At 37.4% G+C, this 16,566-nt stretch overlaps 1 protein-coding gene and 1 long non-coding RNA gene across 3 annotated transcripts in view; one reads left to right on the plus strand and one right to left on the minus strand.

Moving 5' to 3' along the window:
• The window catches only part of FOLH1B (folate hydrolase 1B), a 66,682-nt gene extending 58,944 nt beyond the window's left edge, over nt 1–7,738 (plus strand). For both annotated transcript variants that reach the window (XM_043876547.1, XM_043876556.1), the window contains exons 18-19: nt 3,969–4,061; nt 6,305–7,738. In XM_043876547.1, coding sequence (XP_043732482.1) covers nt 3,969–4,061; nt 6,305–6,494 — 283 coding nt within the window. In that variant the 3' untranslated portion in view covers nt 6,495–7,738. The remainder of the gene's footprint in view (nt 1–3,968; nt 4,062–6,304) is intronic.
• LOC122676946 lies at nt 1,966–13,657 on the minus strand. Its single transcript, XR_006335677.1, has 3 exons — nt 13,646–13,657; nt 3,833–3,840; nt 1,966–2,093 (listed from the first exon to the last, which is right to left on the minus strand). It is a non-coding gene; the product is annotated as an uncharacterized LOC122676946 (long non-coding RNA).
• Nucleotides 13,658–16,566: the final 2,909 nt, after the last annotated feature.

Here is a 16,566-nt window from a genome sequence, read left to right on the forward strand (position 1 = left end):
ATTCTCTGTATCCAGAATAGCAAATAAGATAAAGCCATTCTTTTTTTTCCAAAAGGTAGAATGTTGAGAGTAAATATCAATTAAATATATAATGATGATACAAATATCAAATCCTTGGGGACTGATGCAAGAATACATGGAAAGAGAGAGTGCAGACAGATCAAAAGTTAGACCAGTGATATATAAGGAAGTCTTTGTAATGAAGGATACATTAAAATCAAATGAGAAAAGTATTCAATAATATTGTATAAGTTTTTTCAGGAATTGGTAAAAAAAAAAGTGAATCCAAAATCTCACTTCACATTCTATGCAAAGATAAACAACAGGTATAGAAGAATTTTTTAATAAAAATTGAAATATCTTAGAAATGAGATTCAAAGTTTAGAAATGATAATGCAGTCAGATTTGAGAATATTAAAATGGTTTATAATATGAAAACTAATAGTCCAAATCAAAGATAAAAGACTGGAAAATTTGGATGGTGGGTAATAAAGATGCAGAAAATATGAACGGGGGTAATACAGATATTATAAAAATTTGTTTTTGAAAACTGATGAGGATCCAAAAGACAAAGTGGGGAATATTGACACTAGACAAGAGAACTCAAAAATAACATATCCTCTGTACAGAAACAGAAAAAAAATTCAAATTTACTAGTAATTCCAAAACTACAAATGAAAATGTATTATTTTCATATCAAGTGAATAGCAATTTAAAATTTGTTTGTGCAAATTGCTGCAGGCAGTACACTGAAGCTGATGCTCTTGTGCTTTATTTTTTCTGATAGCATTGAAATTGCTATTGCTTTAAGCTATTAAAGAACATAAATATATGTTGTTAAATTTCTAGAGCAATGACAGTGTTCTTACACTCTGCCATAGTATTTCTATTTCTTGAAATTTTTTCCTTCTGGAAAGGGTCTCAAGTTTGAGGGAATGAAATGGCTTCTCATAGAAAAATTCAAATTACAATATCAAATAACTCAAAGCAGCATTAATACCCATGAGGACAGAAGTTACTAAACAATCGGATGTCCACCAATTTAAACATTTTGTAAACATTAAAATTGATAATTATAAGTTTATTAAGATATAATAATATGTTAAGCAAACAAAAAGGTCATAAAATTGTTCATATACAGTATTTTATTGATTACATAGAAAATATTATAAGAAAGCAATTAGTATAATAATCATGTTATCCTTGGGTGAATGTGAAGATTTTTTCCCTTATACTTTATAATTCTTTTTGAATTTTTATCTAAGTAAAAATAACCCATGATAAATAAATTTTGGAGTAATGTCAAACACTAGTCAGGAAGATCCCCTGGAGTAGGAAGTGGCAACCCAGTCCAGTCTATAAAGCTGATTTTTTGTCATTAAATGATGTTTCTTCCTTGTGGGGGAACTGCCTGATGGCATAGTATGGTAATCTAGCACACTGGCTTTCACTTCCTTGAGTATTTCTAGATTTGTCTTACCATCTCTAACTGATAGTTAAGGTACCATTTGTATCTCTATATTATGTATGCATACCCTGAAACACGTGGAGCTGTGGTTTGTACATAATAAGAGTAAGTGCTGGCTAAAATAAATTAAGGTGGATGTAGAATTTCTCAACCAAACTTTGAAATCTGTGGAAGAGACACTTCTTGAATCCTGCTTTTCTTCAATCAATGTCTTAACCCATTGAAGAAAACAGAGTGTTGACTTCTTGGTACCTTTATGGTCACATAGTTTTCAACCTCAAGACCTAGCCTCCTCCAGTCTCTGTAGGGAGGCCAGCATACTTCTGGTGGAAATAGATCCTGTTTACATTAATGGTGATCTGGTGATCTGAGCATTTACCTCCCAGGGATGTTTTAGTTTGAACCCTGCAAGGTGGCGCTAGTGGTAAAGAATCTGCCTGCCAACGTAGGAGACAGGAGACGCGAGAGACTCAGGTTCAAACTCAGGTCAAGAAGATCCCCGAGAGTAGGAAGTAGCAACCCACTCCAGTAGTCTTGCCTGGAAAATCCCAGGGACAGAAAAGCCTGGCGGGATACAGTCTATAGGGTTGCACAGAGTAAGACACGACTCAAGCGACTTACTGCGCTGAACAAGGAACATCTGAATGGGTGTGTGTGTGTGTGTGTGTGTGTGTGTGTGTATCCACATGAGTTTCTGTGTTCTTAGCAATGCTTTATGAATTTGGTTCAGAAACTTGTGATACCTTATTGAAATTATGGTTCATTCAGTTAATGTGGACTGTTCACAGGTAAAGTCTCTGCCCATGGTTTACCTTTATCCTATCACATAACCTGAGTTCTTGACGCTAAATGAATGTTGAAAATAGCTCATATCCAAATTCTGTGGCCTTTAATTATTCAATTTGTCTTTTGTTGACGTACTGCAGTTGAAGGAATAGTACTGACCTCCTACTTCTGCTGGGTCGCTTAAGTCAGGTCCAACTCTGTGTGACTCCATGGACTGTAGCCCGCCAGGCTCCTCTGTCCATGGGGATTCTCCAGGCAAGCATACTGGAGTGGGTTGCTACACCCTCCTCCAGGGACTCTTCCTGACCCAGGGATAGAACCCGTGTCTCTTAACATCTCCAGCATTGGTATGTGGGTTCTTTAACACTAACACCACCTGGGAAGCCCACTGAGCTCCTATTTCACTCTAAAACTTTCTAGATGTGAACTTGGGCGAGTTATTTCTCTACTGAATCTGAATATCTTATCTATGAAATGGGGCTGCTATTCATGCATAACTTGAAGGATTGCTCAGACGATTAAAAGGAATATATTTTATAAACATTCAGAATAGTAATGGGCACATAGTTTTCTTATTAAAACTAAGACATAACAAAGCTAGAGATAATTCAATTTTTATATAAAGTAATTTGACTCCTTATGGTAATGATTATTTTTCATTAGTTAATTAAATTATGACAATATGTTGAATGTAACAACATATTCCTGCCCTACTCCAGAATTGCTGGTAAATTTTCAGTTGTATTGAGGCATTTTTATTACAGTAACACTCTCCTGCATACTTTGGAATGTGAACTCTGTAAGCAGGAAGAGTCTGATACCTAGCAGGCATTCAAATATTGTTGAAAGGAGGAAATAAGCAACATCCCTGTGTTCATGTAGGTCTGTCTTTAAAAACAATAAAGTATTATTAGCCATCATTTAATAAATATAATTCTCTAGGCACCCTACTAAATATTAATATGCTAATCCTTTTCAATATTTAAATGACTTCTATGAACAGATTATTAGGATACTTAAAATGAAAAAGTCTTGCCTATTATTTGAATACCTAGTTAGTTATTTCAGTGTAAATAAAAATTACTATAATTTTTTCCATTGGCACATTGAACATTTTCAGTTTTTTGGTTTGTTTTTTAATTGGGGATATAGTTGCTTTACAGTTTTGTGTTGTGTTAGTTTCTGCTGTACAAAGAAATGAATCAGCTATATGTGTACATATAGCCCCTCCCTCTTGGACTTCCCCCTCAACCCTGCTCCCGTCCCCTCCATCTGGGTCAGCAGAGAGCACTGAACTGAACTGAACCCTGTAGCTGTCCCCAGTAGCTGTCTGTTTTATCCATGGTAAAGTATATGTGTCAGTCCTCATCTCCCAGTTCATCCATGCCTTCCTGCCCATGCCCCTGGGTCCACACTTCATCCCCTACACTCTCTAACACTGCCCTGCAGGTATGTTCATCTGTACCGTTTCTCTAGTTTCCTCATACATGCATTAATATATGATGTCTGTTTCTTTCTTTTGGACCTAATTATAAGCCTCAGCAGAATATTACTTTATGGGATTTAAAGAAATATAACTATGCATGCTACTGTTCTTAATTCGCGTGTTATAGGAATTTAAAATTAACTGTGTTTAGTTTTGTTTTGAGTGTTTAGTTTGCTGGGTAGTGCACATATTTTCATGAAGCTGCAACTTATGCCTTTCCTTTTCTAGCCCAATATTATTAAGAATTATGAATGATCAACTGATGTTTTTGGAACGAGCATTTACTGATCCTTTAGGATTACCAGACAGGCCTTTCTATAGGTAAGGATAAAAATATGGCTCTTCATTTTAATAAATGTGGCAAAAATGTATTTGATTTCTTGCAAACAAAAAATTCCAAAACATATGTAGTAAATGGTAAATATTATTTATTTATATAAAATTATTACTACAGGTCTTTATTATCTATTTTTTTGTTTGTTTTTGTCTATAAAAGAGTATATGCTCCTTGAAGGCAATTTAGAAGACCGAGGAAGTCAGAAGTAGAAAATAAAAATCTCCCCTTTGGTATTCATAAACTTTAGCCCCTTTTTATTTTATTTTAAATGTGTATTTATGCATATACGTAAGGCATAATAAATATATACTTATTTACTGTCTCCGGAGAAGGCAACGGCACCCCACTCCAGTGTTCTTGCCTGGAAAATTCCATGGATGGAGGAGCCTGGTAGGCTGCAGTCCATGGGGTCGCTAAGAGTCGGGCATGACTGAGTGACTTCACTTTCACTTTTCACTTTCATGCATTGGAGAAGGAAATGGCAACCCACTCCAGTGTTCTTGCCTGGAGAATCTGAGGGACAGAGGAGCCTAGTGGGCTGCCGTCTATGGGGTCACACAGAGTCGGACACGACTGAAACGACTTAGCAGCAGCAGCAGCATTTACTGTCTTAATGTTGATATTCAGTTTTTTCCCCTAATTTTTGATAATCATTAATTATTTCTGATAAACATCAACTGTCCCCAGGTTGATCTTACTAAGAATTCAGAAAGAATTAGATCATTGACCAGCCAGAAATGATCCCATCTTTCTGTGCAGGGATTATTTGTGAAGAATTGGAGTTGAGACTAAGGGTGTCATCCAAACAGAGTGAATGGTCTCCCCCGGGCGGCAGCACTGTGCCCCTTTCCTTCTTTGTCTTTTTACTGTGGAACTTGTCCTTCTCTTCCAGGCTTATTATATGCACTTCCCTCATAGCTCAGTTGGTAAAGAATCCGCCTGCAGTGCAGGAGACCCCAGTTCAATCCCTGGGTTAGGAAATTCCGCTGGAGAAGTAGCTAGGCTACTCACTCCAGTATTCTTGGGCTTCTCTTGTGGCTCAGCTGGAAGAAGATCCCCTGGAGAAGGGAAAGGCTACCCACTCCAGTATTCTGGCCTGGAGAATTACATGGACTGCGTAGTCCATGGGGTTGCAAAGAGTTGGACACGACCGAATGACCTTCGCTTTCACTTTCACTAGCTCCTTCAGTAAAACAGCACCTTTTTCTGAGATCATGTTGAATGTTACAAAACTGTTTTTAATGATTCTCACTTGATTCTGGGTATTGCAGCATGACTTCTTTTTTAAGTAGGAGAAAAAGAGTGACAAGTTGTTGTTACTGTTGCTAGTCATTAAGTCATGTCCAACTGTTTGCAACCCCATAGTCTACTCTGTCCCCAGATTTTCCAGGCAAGAATATGGAGTGGGTTGCCATGCCCTCCTCCAGGGGATCTTCCCAACCCAGGGACTGAAACCACGTCTCCTGAAATGGCAGGCGGATTCTTTACCTCTGAGCCACCAGGGAAGCCCATACAGTGATTGATTGGCTGGGTCACAAATGAGACCCTATTGTGCTGCATTTCAGAAGATAGAATGGTATTTTGAAGTCATCACTTCTTTACAGTATACACTGAGACTTATCACTTCATCTCCCAGACCTCAATTTCCTCCTCTTTAAGATGCTAATATCAGTTTTGTAGAATTTATTTTCAAGAATTGGAAAACTTATGGTGGTTTACTTGCTAAGTCATGTCTGACTCTTGCGACCCCATGAAATGTAGCCTGCCAGGCTCCCCTGTCAGTGGCATTTCCCAGACAAGAATACTGGAGTGGGTTGCCATTTCCTTCTCCAGGGGATCCTCCTGACCCAGGGATCAAACCCGGGGCTGCTATGTTGCAGGCAGTCTCCTGCATTGCAGGCGGATTCTTTACCCACTGAGCCACCAGGGAAACCCTCTAGAAAAATTATAGGTTAATAATTTAATGCCAAGTGTGATACATAGTAGGTGACAAGCTGCTGTTGCTATCATTGTCATCATTTTTGTTGCTCTGAGCCACTGTAACTCATTGTCTAAAGTCAAGATATAGTTAATTACCACATACTTCATAGTCTTTGGAGATTGAACTTGGAAGTCTAGTTGACAAGTGGCAATTAGAATTATACAATCCATGAATTGTAGAGCGCCCTTGTTTTTTCCCTCATATATGTAATTTGAGCAACTGATAGCAAACTATTTCTGTCAACAGGCATGTCATCTATGCTCCAAGCAGCCACAACAAGTACGTGGGGGAGTCATTCCCAGGGATCTATGATGCTCTCTTTGATATTGAAAACAGAGTGGACCCATCCAAGGCCTGGGAAGAAGTGAAAAGACAGATTTCTATTGCAGCCTTCACAGTGCAGGCTGCAGCAGGGACTCTGAGAGAAGTCGCCTAAGAAATTTCTTCGTAAAACGCATACTGAATTGGTATGATGTATCGGAAAGAATCATGTTGGATGAAATGATAAACTGAAAAATAAAGTTGTGTACATATGTATACATAGGTATAGATAGATGCATATATCTACCTTGGCATTTCTTTTCTTCTTCTTATAGATCAATAAGAAAGATGGATATTTTTCTAAAATTATAGAAAGTTATTCTGAGAAAGTTGAACTAAATGATGGAAGTAAGAAGTGCCTAAAATTTTAATACACTTAGGTGACGTTATCAGAAATCACATCTCCTTCAACACTTCCAGATCTATTCCTGTCACTGCACACGTAGAAAGCATCAGTTTGTTATAGAACACAGCGGAAAATCCACAGGGCTTCTTCAAGCTTGGGACCTCGGTCTGCCTGGCCTCCCAGGGCTGAGAGGATTGCTGTATTAGCTCAGTAGTTGGGCAACTCTGGTCTAGTCACCCTGAAGGTAAATGTTTTGTTTTATTGTTGTTATTTAGTCACTAAGTTATGTCTGACTCTTAGCAACCCGATGGATTTTAGCCCACCAAGTTCCTCTGTCCGTGGATTTCCCAGGCAGGAATACTGCAGTGGGTTGCCATTTTCTTCTCCAGCAGATCTTCTCAACCCAGGGCTCAAACCCATGTCTTTTGCGTCTCTTGCATTGGCAGGTGAATTCTTTACTGATGAGACGCTCGGGAAGTAAATATGTGTGCTTAGTTGCTCAGCCATATCCAACTCTTTGCAACAGGAGCCTGCCAGGCTCCTCTGTCCATGGGGATTCTCCAGGGAAGAATGTTGGAGTGGGTTGTCATGCCCTCCTCCAGGGGATCTTCCCAACCCAGGGATTGAACCCAGGTCTCCTGCATTGTAGGTGGAGTCTTTGCTCTCTGAGCCACCAGGGAAATCCTAAGGTAAATATAGTCCCTCTATAAAATAAGGGATAATTGTTTTTTTAAAAAGTTAGCAAATATGTTGTTTATACCAAAGGATATATGTAACATATACATACAATGCAAAGTAAGCATTTGTAAACCTACTTCAATAATTAGGTTAAGAAAAGGAACATTACCAACATCTTTGGGTCCCACATGTACTTCTGACCACATGCCTTCCCCTTCTTTCAGAGATACTCACTTTCTTGAATTTTATGCTTTTACCATACATTGCTTTTCCCAGACATGTGTTTGACTTTGTGTATTTTTAGAATTTTTGAAAATAAAATTGTACCCCATGTATTTCACTATAACTTGGTTTTTAAAATCACCCTTGACATTTCATCCATCCATGTATTATTGTGGCTGTAGGTCATCAGATTTCACTAACAAGAGAGCACTCCCTTGCATGGATATATCACTTATGCATTAAATGCATTCAGTCAAGGCAGAGAAACCACACAAAAATGTAAACAAGGAATGTTAACATAAAGAATGATTAATTATAATGGCACTGGAGCTATGAAGTATTGTCTAGTATAAGGTAGATAGAGGCTTAAAGAATGTAAGACCTACAGATACACAAAACAATCACTGGTCTTGGGTTGAGGACTGCAGGAAGAGGTAGCTGTTTCCTTAAATAAATTAAGTCATTGTATAAATCAGAAAGATTTAAATTTGTGTTTATACCTATGATAACCTAATCTTTAAAAGTATAGTATAATACAATAAGAAGAGTGTAGTCTGGAACTTCTACAAAAGGGCTGAAGAATACAATTCACATTATCCAGAAGATAAAGATCCTCACTGGTGGACATTAGGATGACAAGTACAGTCACCAGTGAGTTCTCTCATAAAGCAAACAGCCCAGCTGACTTTACTTTTTGTCTAAAACTATCACATGAAAATGTTTATAATGCTCATTTATTGGTACAGAGTTGGAGATAGTGGGGGCTAGTCCATTCTGTCTTCCTGAGACAACTTTAAATTGTTCTGTCAACTGAGGGTTTGAAATTAAGGTATCTCCCATGTAACAAATGGTTTGTCTAATTCTATCACTTTGATGACAAAGGTCCCTATAGTCAAAACTATGGTTTTTCCAGTAGTCATGTACAGATGTGACCATAACGAAGGACCATAAAGAAGGCTGGACTAAAGAAAGCTGAGTGCCAAAGAATTGATGCTTTCCAATTGAGTTGCTGGAGAAGACTCTTGAGAGTCCCTTAGATTACAAGGAGATAACACCAGTCAAGCCTAAAGGAAATCAACCCTGGATGTTCATTAGAAGGACTGATGCTGAAGCTCCAGTACTTTGACCACCTGATGTGAAGAGCTGATGTATTGGAAAAGACCCTGATGCTGGGAAAGATTGAAGGCAAATGGAGAAAGGGAGAGCTGAGGACGAGATGGTTGGATAATATCACTGACTCGATATGAGTGTGAGGAAACCCCAGAAGATGGTGGAGGACAGGGAAGCCTGACGTGCTGCAGCCCATAAGGTCCCAAAGAGTGACTGAACAGCAACAATAATGTCTCACAGGGTAGCCACATTTAGGTCTCAGGCACGTGGAACATGACTAGTCTGGATTGAATGGAGTTGTTAGTATAAAATGCATGCTGCACATCAAAAACTTAGTATAAAAAAAGAATGTAAACCAGTTCATTAGTATTTTCAATATTATGTTTTAACGATAATTTTTTGAATATATTGGTTTAAATATATTGTTGAAATTCATTTCAAATATTTTAAATACTTTTTATAATGTAGACACTAAGAATTTAAAAATACATATGTGACTGATTTTATTTCTGTAACATTATTATTATATAATTCTAAATCTTTTTTGCATTAAGCATTTCAGTTGTATTTTATTAAATCTTGGATTAACTTAAGCATGTTTCCAAAAATTGGTTTGTGTTTTCCTTTATCTGACTGTATAATGGGGCTTCCCAGGTGGCAGTAGTGATAAAGAACTCACCTGCTAATGCAGGGGACATAAGAGATGTGGGTTCAATCCCTGGGTCAGGAGGATACCCTGGAGCAGGGCATAGCAATCCACTCCAGTATTCTTGCCTGGAGAATCCTCTGGACAGAGAAGCCTGGTGGGCTACAGTCCACAGGGTCTCAGAGAAGGACACGACTGAAGTGACTTACATACAACTATGTAGCATGTTTTCTGGGAGACAAAGCTGACTATCTTGTTTTGGTTCACCCACCATACCTGAAAGGCAAAGGTAAGTGTTTCATATAAACTGGATGACTGAGTTGAATCAGTAGGGAACACAGGTAGTGAAATGCAATACTTCATGTATCTTTAACATGTTTAATTTATAGACGTACCTTTATTTATTTTATTTTTTTTTAGATGTACCTTTAAATAAATTTTAGCTAGTTTAAACAAATATTTAAACTTCATGATTGACAGCTCTGAAAAGTGAAAGTGTTAGTTGCTCAGTCCTGTCCAACTCTGCTAGTCCGTGGACTGTAGCCTGCCAGGTTCCTCCATCCATGGGGTTTTTCCAGGCAAGAATACTGGAGTGGGTTGCCATTTCCTTCTCCAGGGGATCTTCCTGACCCAGGGATTGAACCCGGGTCTCCTGCATTGCAGACAGATTCTTTACAGTCTGAGCCACTGGGTAAGCCACCAGGGGCAGCTCTGAGTTATATGTAAATCAAAACCTCTGGAACAAAAAAGAGACAAAAGATTATGCTCTCCTCTGAGAAACACAAATAGGGCATACTTAGTCCATTTTAGAAGAGATTGCTTCTCTTATATTACGTTTACTTCATTTCATAAGGGATAATTTGTTACCTGGAACTAATTAACATTTTTTAAAAATTTATTTATTAGCTGCATTGGGTCTTAGTTGTTCTGTGGAATGTGGGATCTTAGTCTCCCAGCTAGGGATCCTCTGATTGGAAGGTGGATTCTTAACCACTGGACCACCAACGAAATCCCTGATTCATATTTTAACTTGTGTTCTTTAAAATATGAAATGCAAATGGATCAGTAAGACTCAAAAAAATTCTGGGCATTTAAAACAGAAGGAATGTAATGCAAGGGATTGGTTATACTGGTGAAATAAGAGGGACACTAGAAACAAGAGATAGTGGAACCAGCCAGAGGTTAGCATCAGCAGGAAAGCCATCACCAAACTAGGCTGTGGAGATAGGGTGGTAGTGATATTAATTATCCTTAGAGTCAGAGTCAGTTCCAGACTGGAACCATGAGGGGAGATGGTGCCTGAGGTAGAGAGGAAGAGAAGAAATACAGCAACTTCTCTCTTTCTGTTACCCTCTATTGTCCTTCCAGAGCCTGCTGGAAACCAAGTTGTATAAAAGTTTTAGAAAACTGGCTACCCAAGATAAAGAACAAAGTATGGAGAAGATGTGCAAAGATTCTGAACACATTCAAGTCCCAGTCTGACAGTTCATTCTTTTTGGCACTCAACATCTATTTTCCTCCTCCTATGCATTTCTTTTAAAAAAATATTTTTTGCCTAATTTTACTTACCTATATTTGGTTGCCCAGAGTCTTCATTGCTGCACAGGCTTTTCTCATTTGTGGCAAGTGGGGGCTACTCTGCACTGTGGTGCACAGGCTACTCTGCTGTGATTTCTCTTGTTTCAGAGCACAAGCTCTAGGCATATAGTCAGTAGTTGCAGCATGTAGGCTTAGTAGTTGTGGCTCCTGGGTTCTAGAGCTTGGGCTCAGTAGTTGTGGGATATGGGCTTTAGTCACTCTGAGACGTGTGGAATCTTCCAGGACCCACCAACCTGTGTCCCCTGCATTGGAAGGTTGATTCTTATCCACGGCACCACCAGGGAAGTCTCTACTATGTATTTGTTATGCAACTGCACAAATTAAAAAAGTTATGCAGTGTTTTAATTGAATAATATTAGGGATTTTTGTTCAGTTACTCAGTTGTGTCTGACTCTTTGTGACCCCATGGACTGCAGCACAGCAGGCTTCCCTGTTCTTCACTTTCTGTCCGAGTTTGCTCAGACTCATGTCCATTGACTTGGTAATGCCATCCAAACATCTCATCTCTGTTGCTCCCTTCTCCTGCCCCCAGCATCGGGGTATTTTCTAATGAGTCAGCTCTTTGCATTAGGTGACCAAAATACTGAAGCTTCAACTCCAGCATCAGTCCCTCCAATGAATATTCAGGGTTGATTTCCTTTAGGAGTGACTGGTTTGATCTCCTTGCTGCCAGGAGAGTCTGAAGAGTCTGCTCCAGTACCATAGTTCAAAAGCATCAATTCTTCAGCACTCAGCCTTCTTCATGGTCTACCTCTCACATTAGATCCGTATCAGATCTAATTCCTTGAATCTGTTTGTCACTTCCACTGTATAATCATGAAGGATTTGATTTATGTCATACCTGGATGGCCTAGTGGTTTTCCCTACTTTCTTCAGTTTAAGTCTGAATTTTGCAATAAGGAGTTCATGATCTGAGCCACAGTCAGCTCCTGGTCTTGTTTTTGCTGACTGCATAGAGCTTCTCCATCTTTAGCTGCAAAGAATATAATCAATCTGATTTTGGTATTGACCATCTGGTGATGTCCACGTGTAGAGTCATCTCTTGTGTTGTTGGAAGATGATGGAAGACCAGTGCGTTCTCTTGGCAGAACTCTGTTAGCCTTTCCCCTGCTTCATTTTGTACTCCTAGGCCAAACTTACCAGTTACTCCAGGTATCTCTTGAATTCCCACTTTTGCATTCCAATCCCCTGTGATGAAAAGGACATCTTTTTTTGTATGTTAGTTCTAGAAAGTCTTGTAGGTCATCATAGAACCATTCAGCCTCAGCTTCTTCAGCATTAGTGGTTGGGGCATAGACTGGGATTACCGTGATACTGAATGGTTTGCCTTGGAAACGAACAGAGATCATTCTGTTGTTTTTGAGATTGCATCCAAGTACTGCATTTCAGACTCTTCTATTGACTATGATGGCTACTCCATTTCTTCTAAGAGATTCTTACCTACTGTAGTAGAAATAATGGTTGTCTGAGTTAAATTTGCCCATTCCAGTCCCTTTTAGTTCACTGATTCCTAAAATGTTGATGTTCACTCTTGCCCTCTTCTGTTTGACCACTTGCAATGTACCTTGACTCATGGACCTAACATTCCAGATTTCTATGCAGTATTGTTCTTTACAGCGTTGGACTTTACTTTCACCACCAGACACATCCACAACTGGGCTTCGTTTCCATTTTGACTCAGCCTCTTCATTCGTTCTGGAGTTCCTTCTCTGCTCCTCTCCAGTAGCATGTTGGACACCTACTGACCTGAAGGGTTCATTTTTCAGTGTTATATCTTTTTGCCTTTTTATGAATGGATAAAGATGATATCAACATCATACATATGTACACTGTAATATTACTCAGCCATTAACAAAGAACAAAATGCCATTTGCCGCAACATGGATGGACCTGGATATTGTCAGAAAAAGGAAGGAAAGAAGTCAGAAAAAAAAGGAAAAATATCATATGACATTACTTATATGTGGAATCTTAAGAAAATGGTACAAATGAAGTTATTTAAAAAAGAGATACACATGTAGAAAACAAATTTATGATTAGCAACTTATAAGAGGGGGCAGAAAAATTGAGAGATTGACTTATATCCATTATAATATGTAGAATAGATAATAAATAAGGGCCCACTGTATCACACAGGGAACTCTACTCATTACTTTGTATTGATATGTATGGGAAAAATTTCTTTAAAAAAACAGTGCCTATATGTATATGTGTAACTGATTCACTTCGCTGTACACCTCAAACTAAAACAACATTGTAAATCAATATTTCAATAAAAATTTTAAAGTAAATAAATTGTCATGTCTACTCTCCTTCCTTGAGTGAAGCACTATGACCCATCTTGGGTTAAGGTAAGAAAATGTTTTTGAAGGCTAGAATGAAAACACAGTAAAAAATAAAGAAAACCTTAAGAGATAGCTGCCCATACTTAACAGTCAATACCATATTTCTTCCTCAAATTGTCTAGGACTTTTTTAGTCAATCATATAGTATACAACTATGATGTAATCACTAATTTTGCAACATAGGATCAATATTTCTGTTGTTGAATGAGCGGGAATGAGATCATATGCAGGGAGGGAAGAAAAGGGACAGTTCTAGAAAGCAGTCATTAACAACTACTGTGTCTACAGTTATGGACAGAAAAAAGGCAATAGTGTGTAACCAAACACACACATACAAAACAAACAAAAAATCCCGAATCTTAGAGGAAAGACTTTCATGGAGGACTGAATGAAAAGAATAAAATTTGAGAGAATTTTAGTTCAGATGAGGTTGAGAATAGTCATTGTCACCAAAGAGTAAAAGGTTATAAGGACCGGAGCAGTGGTGTTATTGAGGAGCCTGGGGGTTAAAAAACGAAATGTGAAGGATTCCACTTTCTGAAGAATTGTCACTGATGGAATGCAGGCAAAATCAGACAGATGAATAAATCTAGTGGGTGATGAGTCAATGCAATTAGGACTATAATAAAGTTCATTAAATGGAGAGAGAAAATTCATATTTGGGAAGTTCATTTATTTTCCAAACAACAACTTCATGTATTACAAGTGTAAACTAATAATGCCATTACATTTTACCAGAGCTTGGATCATGGGGATTGGATTAAGTAGGTTTCAAAGGTTTGACTTCAATCAATGTCATCCAAAATCTAATCAATCAACTTTTCCAGATCTAATCATGTGCACCTACACCTTTTTATAGGGCTAATACCATTGCTTGTTAAGAAATGGGCGTGGTCCTCAGAGCATATATAAAGCATCCAGCAAAGATCCAAGCTCGTTTTCTCCAGACTTCAGAGCTGTTGTGTTTGAAGTTGGCTGGTCTGTGGATACTTTTGAGTTTCTGCCACAAGGAGGTGAGCACTTAAACTTCATCCTTAATTTAACAGAGTTACTTACTGAATAAGACTGGAAAATTTCATTAACGGAACCCAAAGGTGAGTTTGATGAAGGTACAATGATTCTCCTATGTTCACTTAAGTAAACTGTAATGGTAATTGTGGACACAAAAGTTTTTTTTTTTTTTTTCAACAGTGATATCTATATGTGAGCACTGAATCAAGCATTTATTCCATGTGAGATTTGTAGATAAATTACTTATTTTACTCACTCTATGTCAAGTCACTTCCTTATAGATTGGGGGTAAAATTAGAAAACTGGTTAACATTGTTCAGAAGATTAAAATAGTTACTCTATATAACAGGAGCTAATCCAATGCCTAGAAATAGTAAGCAACACATATTAGGTTCTCCTATTATTTTCATATTATCATGATCATTAATGTTATCAGTATAGAAGTGATTATATTCATAATGAATTCTTTGCCAGTTTCTAGCCCATTCTAAACTGAGCTTACTGTATTTCCTCTTCATCAAACTCTGTCCTTATTTCACAGACATTTTATTCCATGGCATTAGGTTCTATATTATTGAATATTTTGTGGTCATCAATCAGAAGTTTGTAATGACCCTCTCGATAATTTTTACCTATGAATATAACTGCACACATCACTGCTCATAGCTTTTCCAAAGGCATCTTAAACCTGACGTTATAGTTGTTCAATTAAGCAAGGGTTTACTTTCTGTCTCTTTTGACCAGAACTAAATTTTCAGCTTTGGAATGAAGTAGCCTCTTACATTCAACTTCTCATAGACAGGGAGGATAACAGGAATCATGTAGTTAAACCAAATACTTAGTCACAATGTATGATAACTGAAATTATATCTTCATGCACACTTTCTCTTATCCAAATATTTTCTATTTAAATATTTGTTTTAATTAAATCTTTAATTAAAGATTATATTGGCTCTTGTTCAAGCAAGCAAATAGTTTTCTTAGGTTTAGAAGATGACACCAATATTTAAAATATCTGTTGCAGATATTTTATCTGTAATATTAAGTTATTTAATCATTTATATTTTCCATTACCTTTTAGGTCATTAGATGTGTTTAGGTCTTAAAAGACATTCCTAAAGACATGAGTATTTATAAAACCCATAGAAATCCTAAAATGTTCAACACGATGTATACATTTCATAGTCTTTGCAAAGAAGAGCATGAGTTAAATTGGTGAAATTAATCAGAATACCTTCTTGTAAAGGTCATACTTGTTACCTTCTTAAAACCTTCAGTTTGTAGTCTGGAATTGAAGTTTTCAGAATGGATCCAATCAACCAATAGGGACTCCCAGGAAGTGGCATTTGTCAAAGAGAGAATTATTAGAAGCAAAGAGGATATGAAATTGCTTCCATTAACTACAATTCTGGAATTTCTAGTGTAGACAGGAAACCTTGTGTACATTTAAACATTTTTCTTTTGTTTTAAAAACCAGCTGATTAATTTTTAGTGATTATTGTTGTAGCTTGAATGTGCACCAGTTCAAAATATGACCAACTCTGATGATCTAAACTGATTCCAGGAAAAATAGTTTTCCTGAACTTGAAATAACATATTTTTTAATTTCTTTTTGTCTTAAAGGATGGGGTTTTACTATTTAAGTTGGAAGCAAACACTGAAATGTTTATAGTTTCAGAACTTCAAAATTAAAGCCAGCATTGATTATATTAAGTTTAAATTATTTGTAAACAATTTTACTTGTCATTCAAAAACACATATGACACTTCAAAGCAAAAGAGATCATTAGCATAGAGAGGAAGTGTGTGCAGGTTCAGGACCTAGTCAGTGAGTCATGAAGAGCCAGAGAGAAAGATAGAGACAGACTGAGAATACATATGTGCTTCTACACCAGTAAGCTAATAAAAGTAACTCTGGAATCATCCTAACATTTACACTCTGACCTAATCTTTAGCTTAGTGATTTAGGTATCACTGAGATCATGGTTTATTTCATACAAAAAAGATGTTAGGGACTCTATCTAATTTCATCATTTGTATCAAACCATGATCCCAACCTCTCTGTAGTCAACATTTCTAGATTTATATTGGGGGGCAAGTAAATAAGAGTTAAGAGTTAAGAAATTAAGAGTTCAAGACAAGACTTTGTCCAAAGGCTTTATTTTCCCTGATTAGGGCTGAAGAAAGACTTTCTCTTATACTCTCTATTTCTCTCTTTCACTTTTAGAAAC

This window comes from Cervus elaphus, chromosome 2 (assembly GCF_910594005.1).
Source record: "Cervus elaphus chromosome 2, mCerEla1.1, whole genome shotgun sequence".
Classification (NCBI taxonomy): Eukaryota; Metazoa; Chordata; class Mammalia; order Artiodactyla; family Cervidae; genus Cervus; species Cervus elaphus.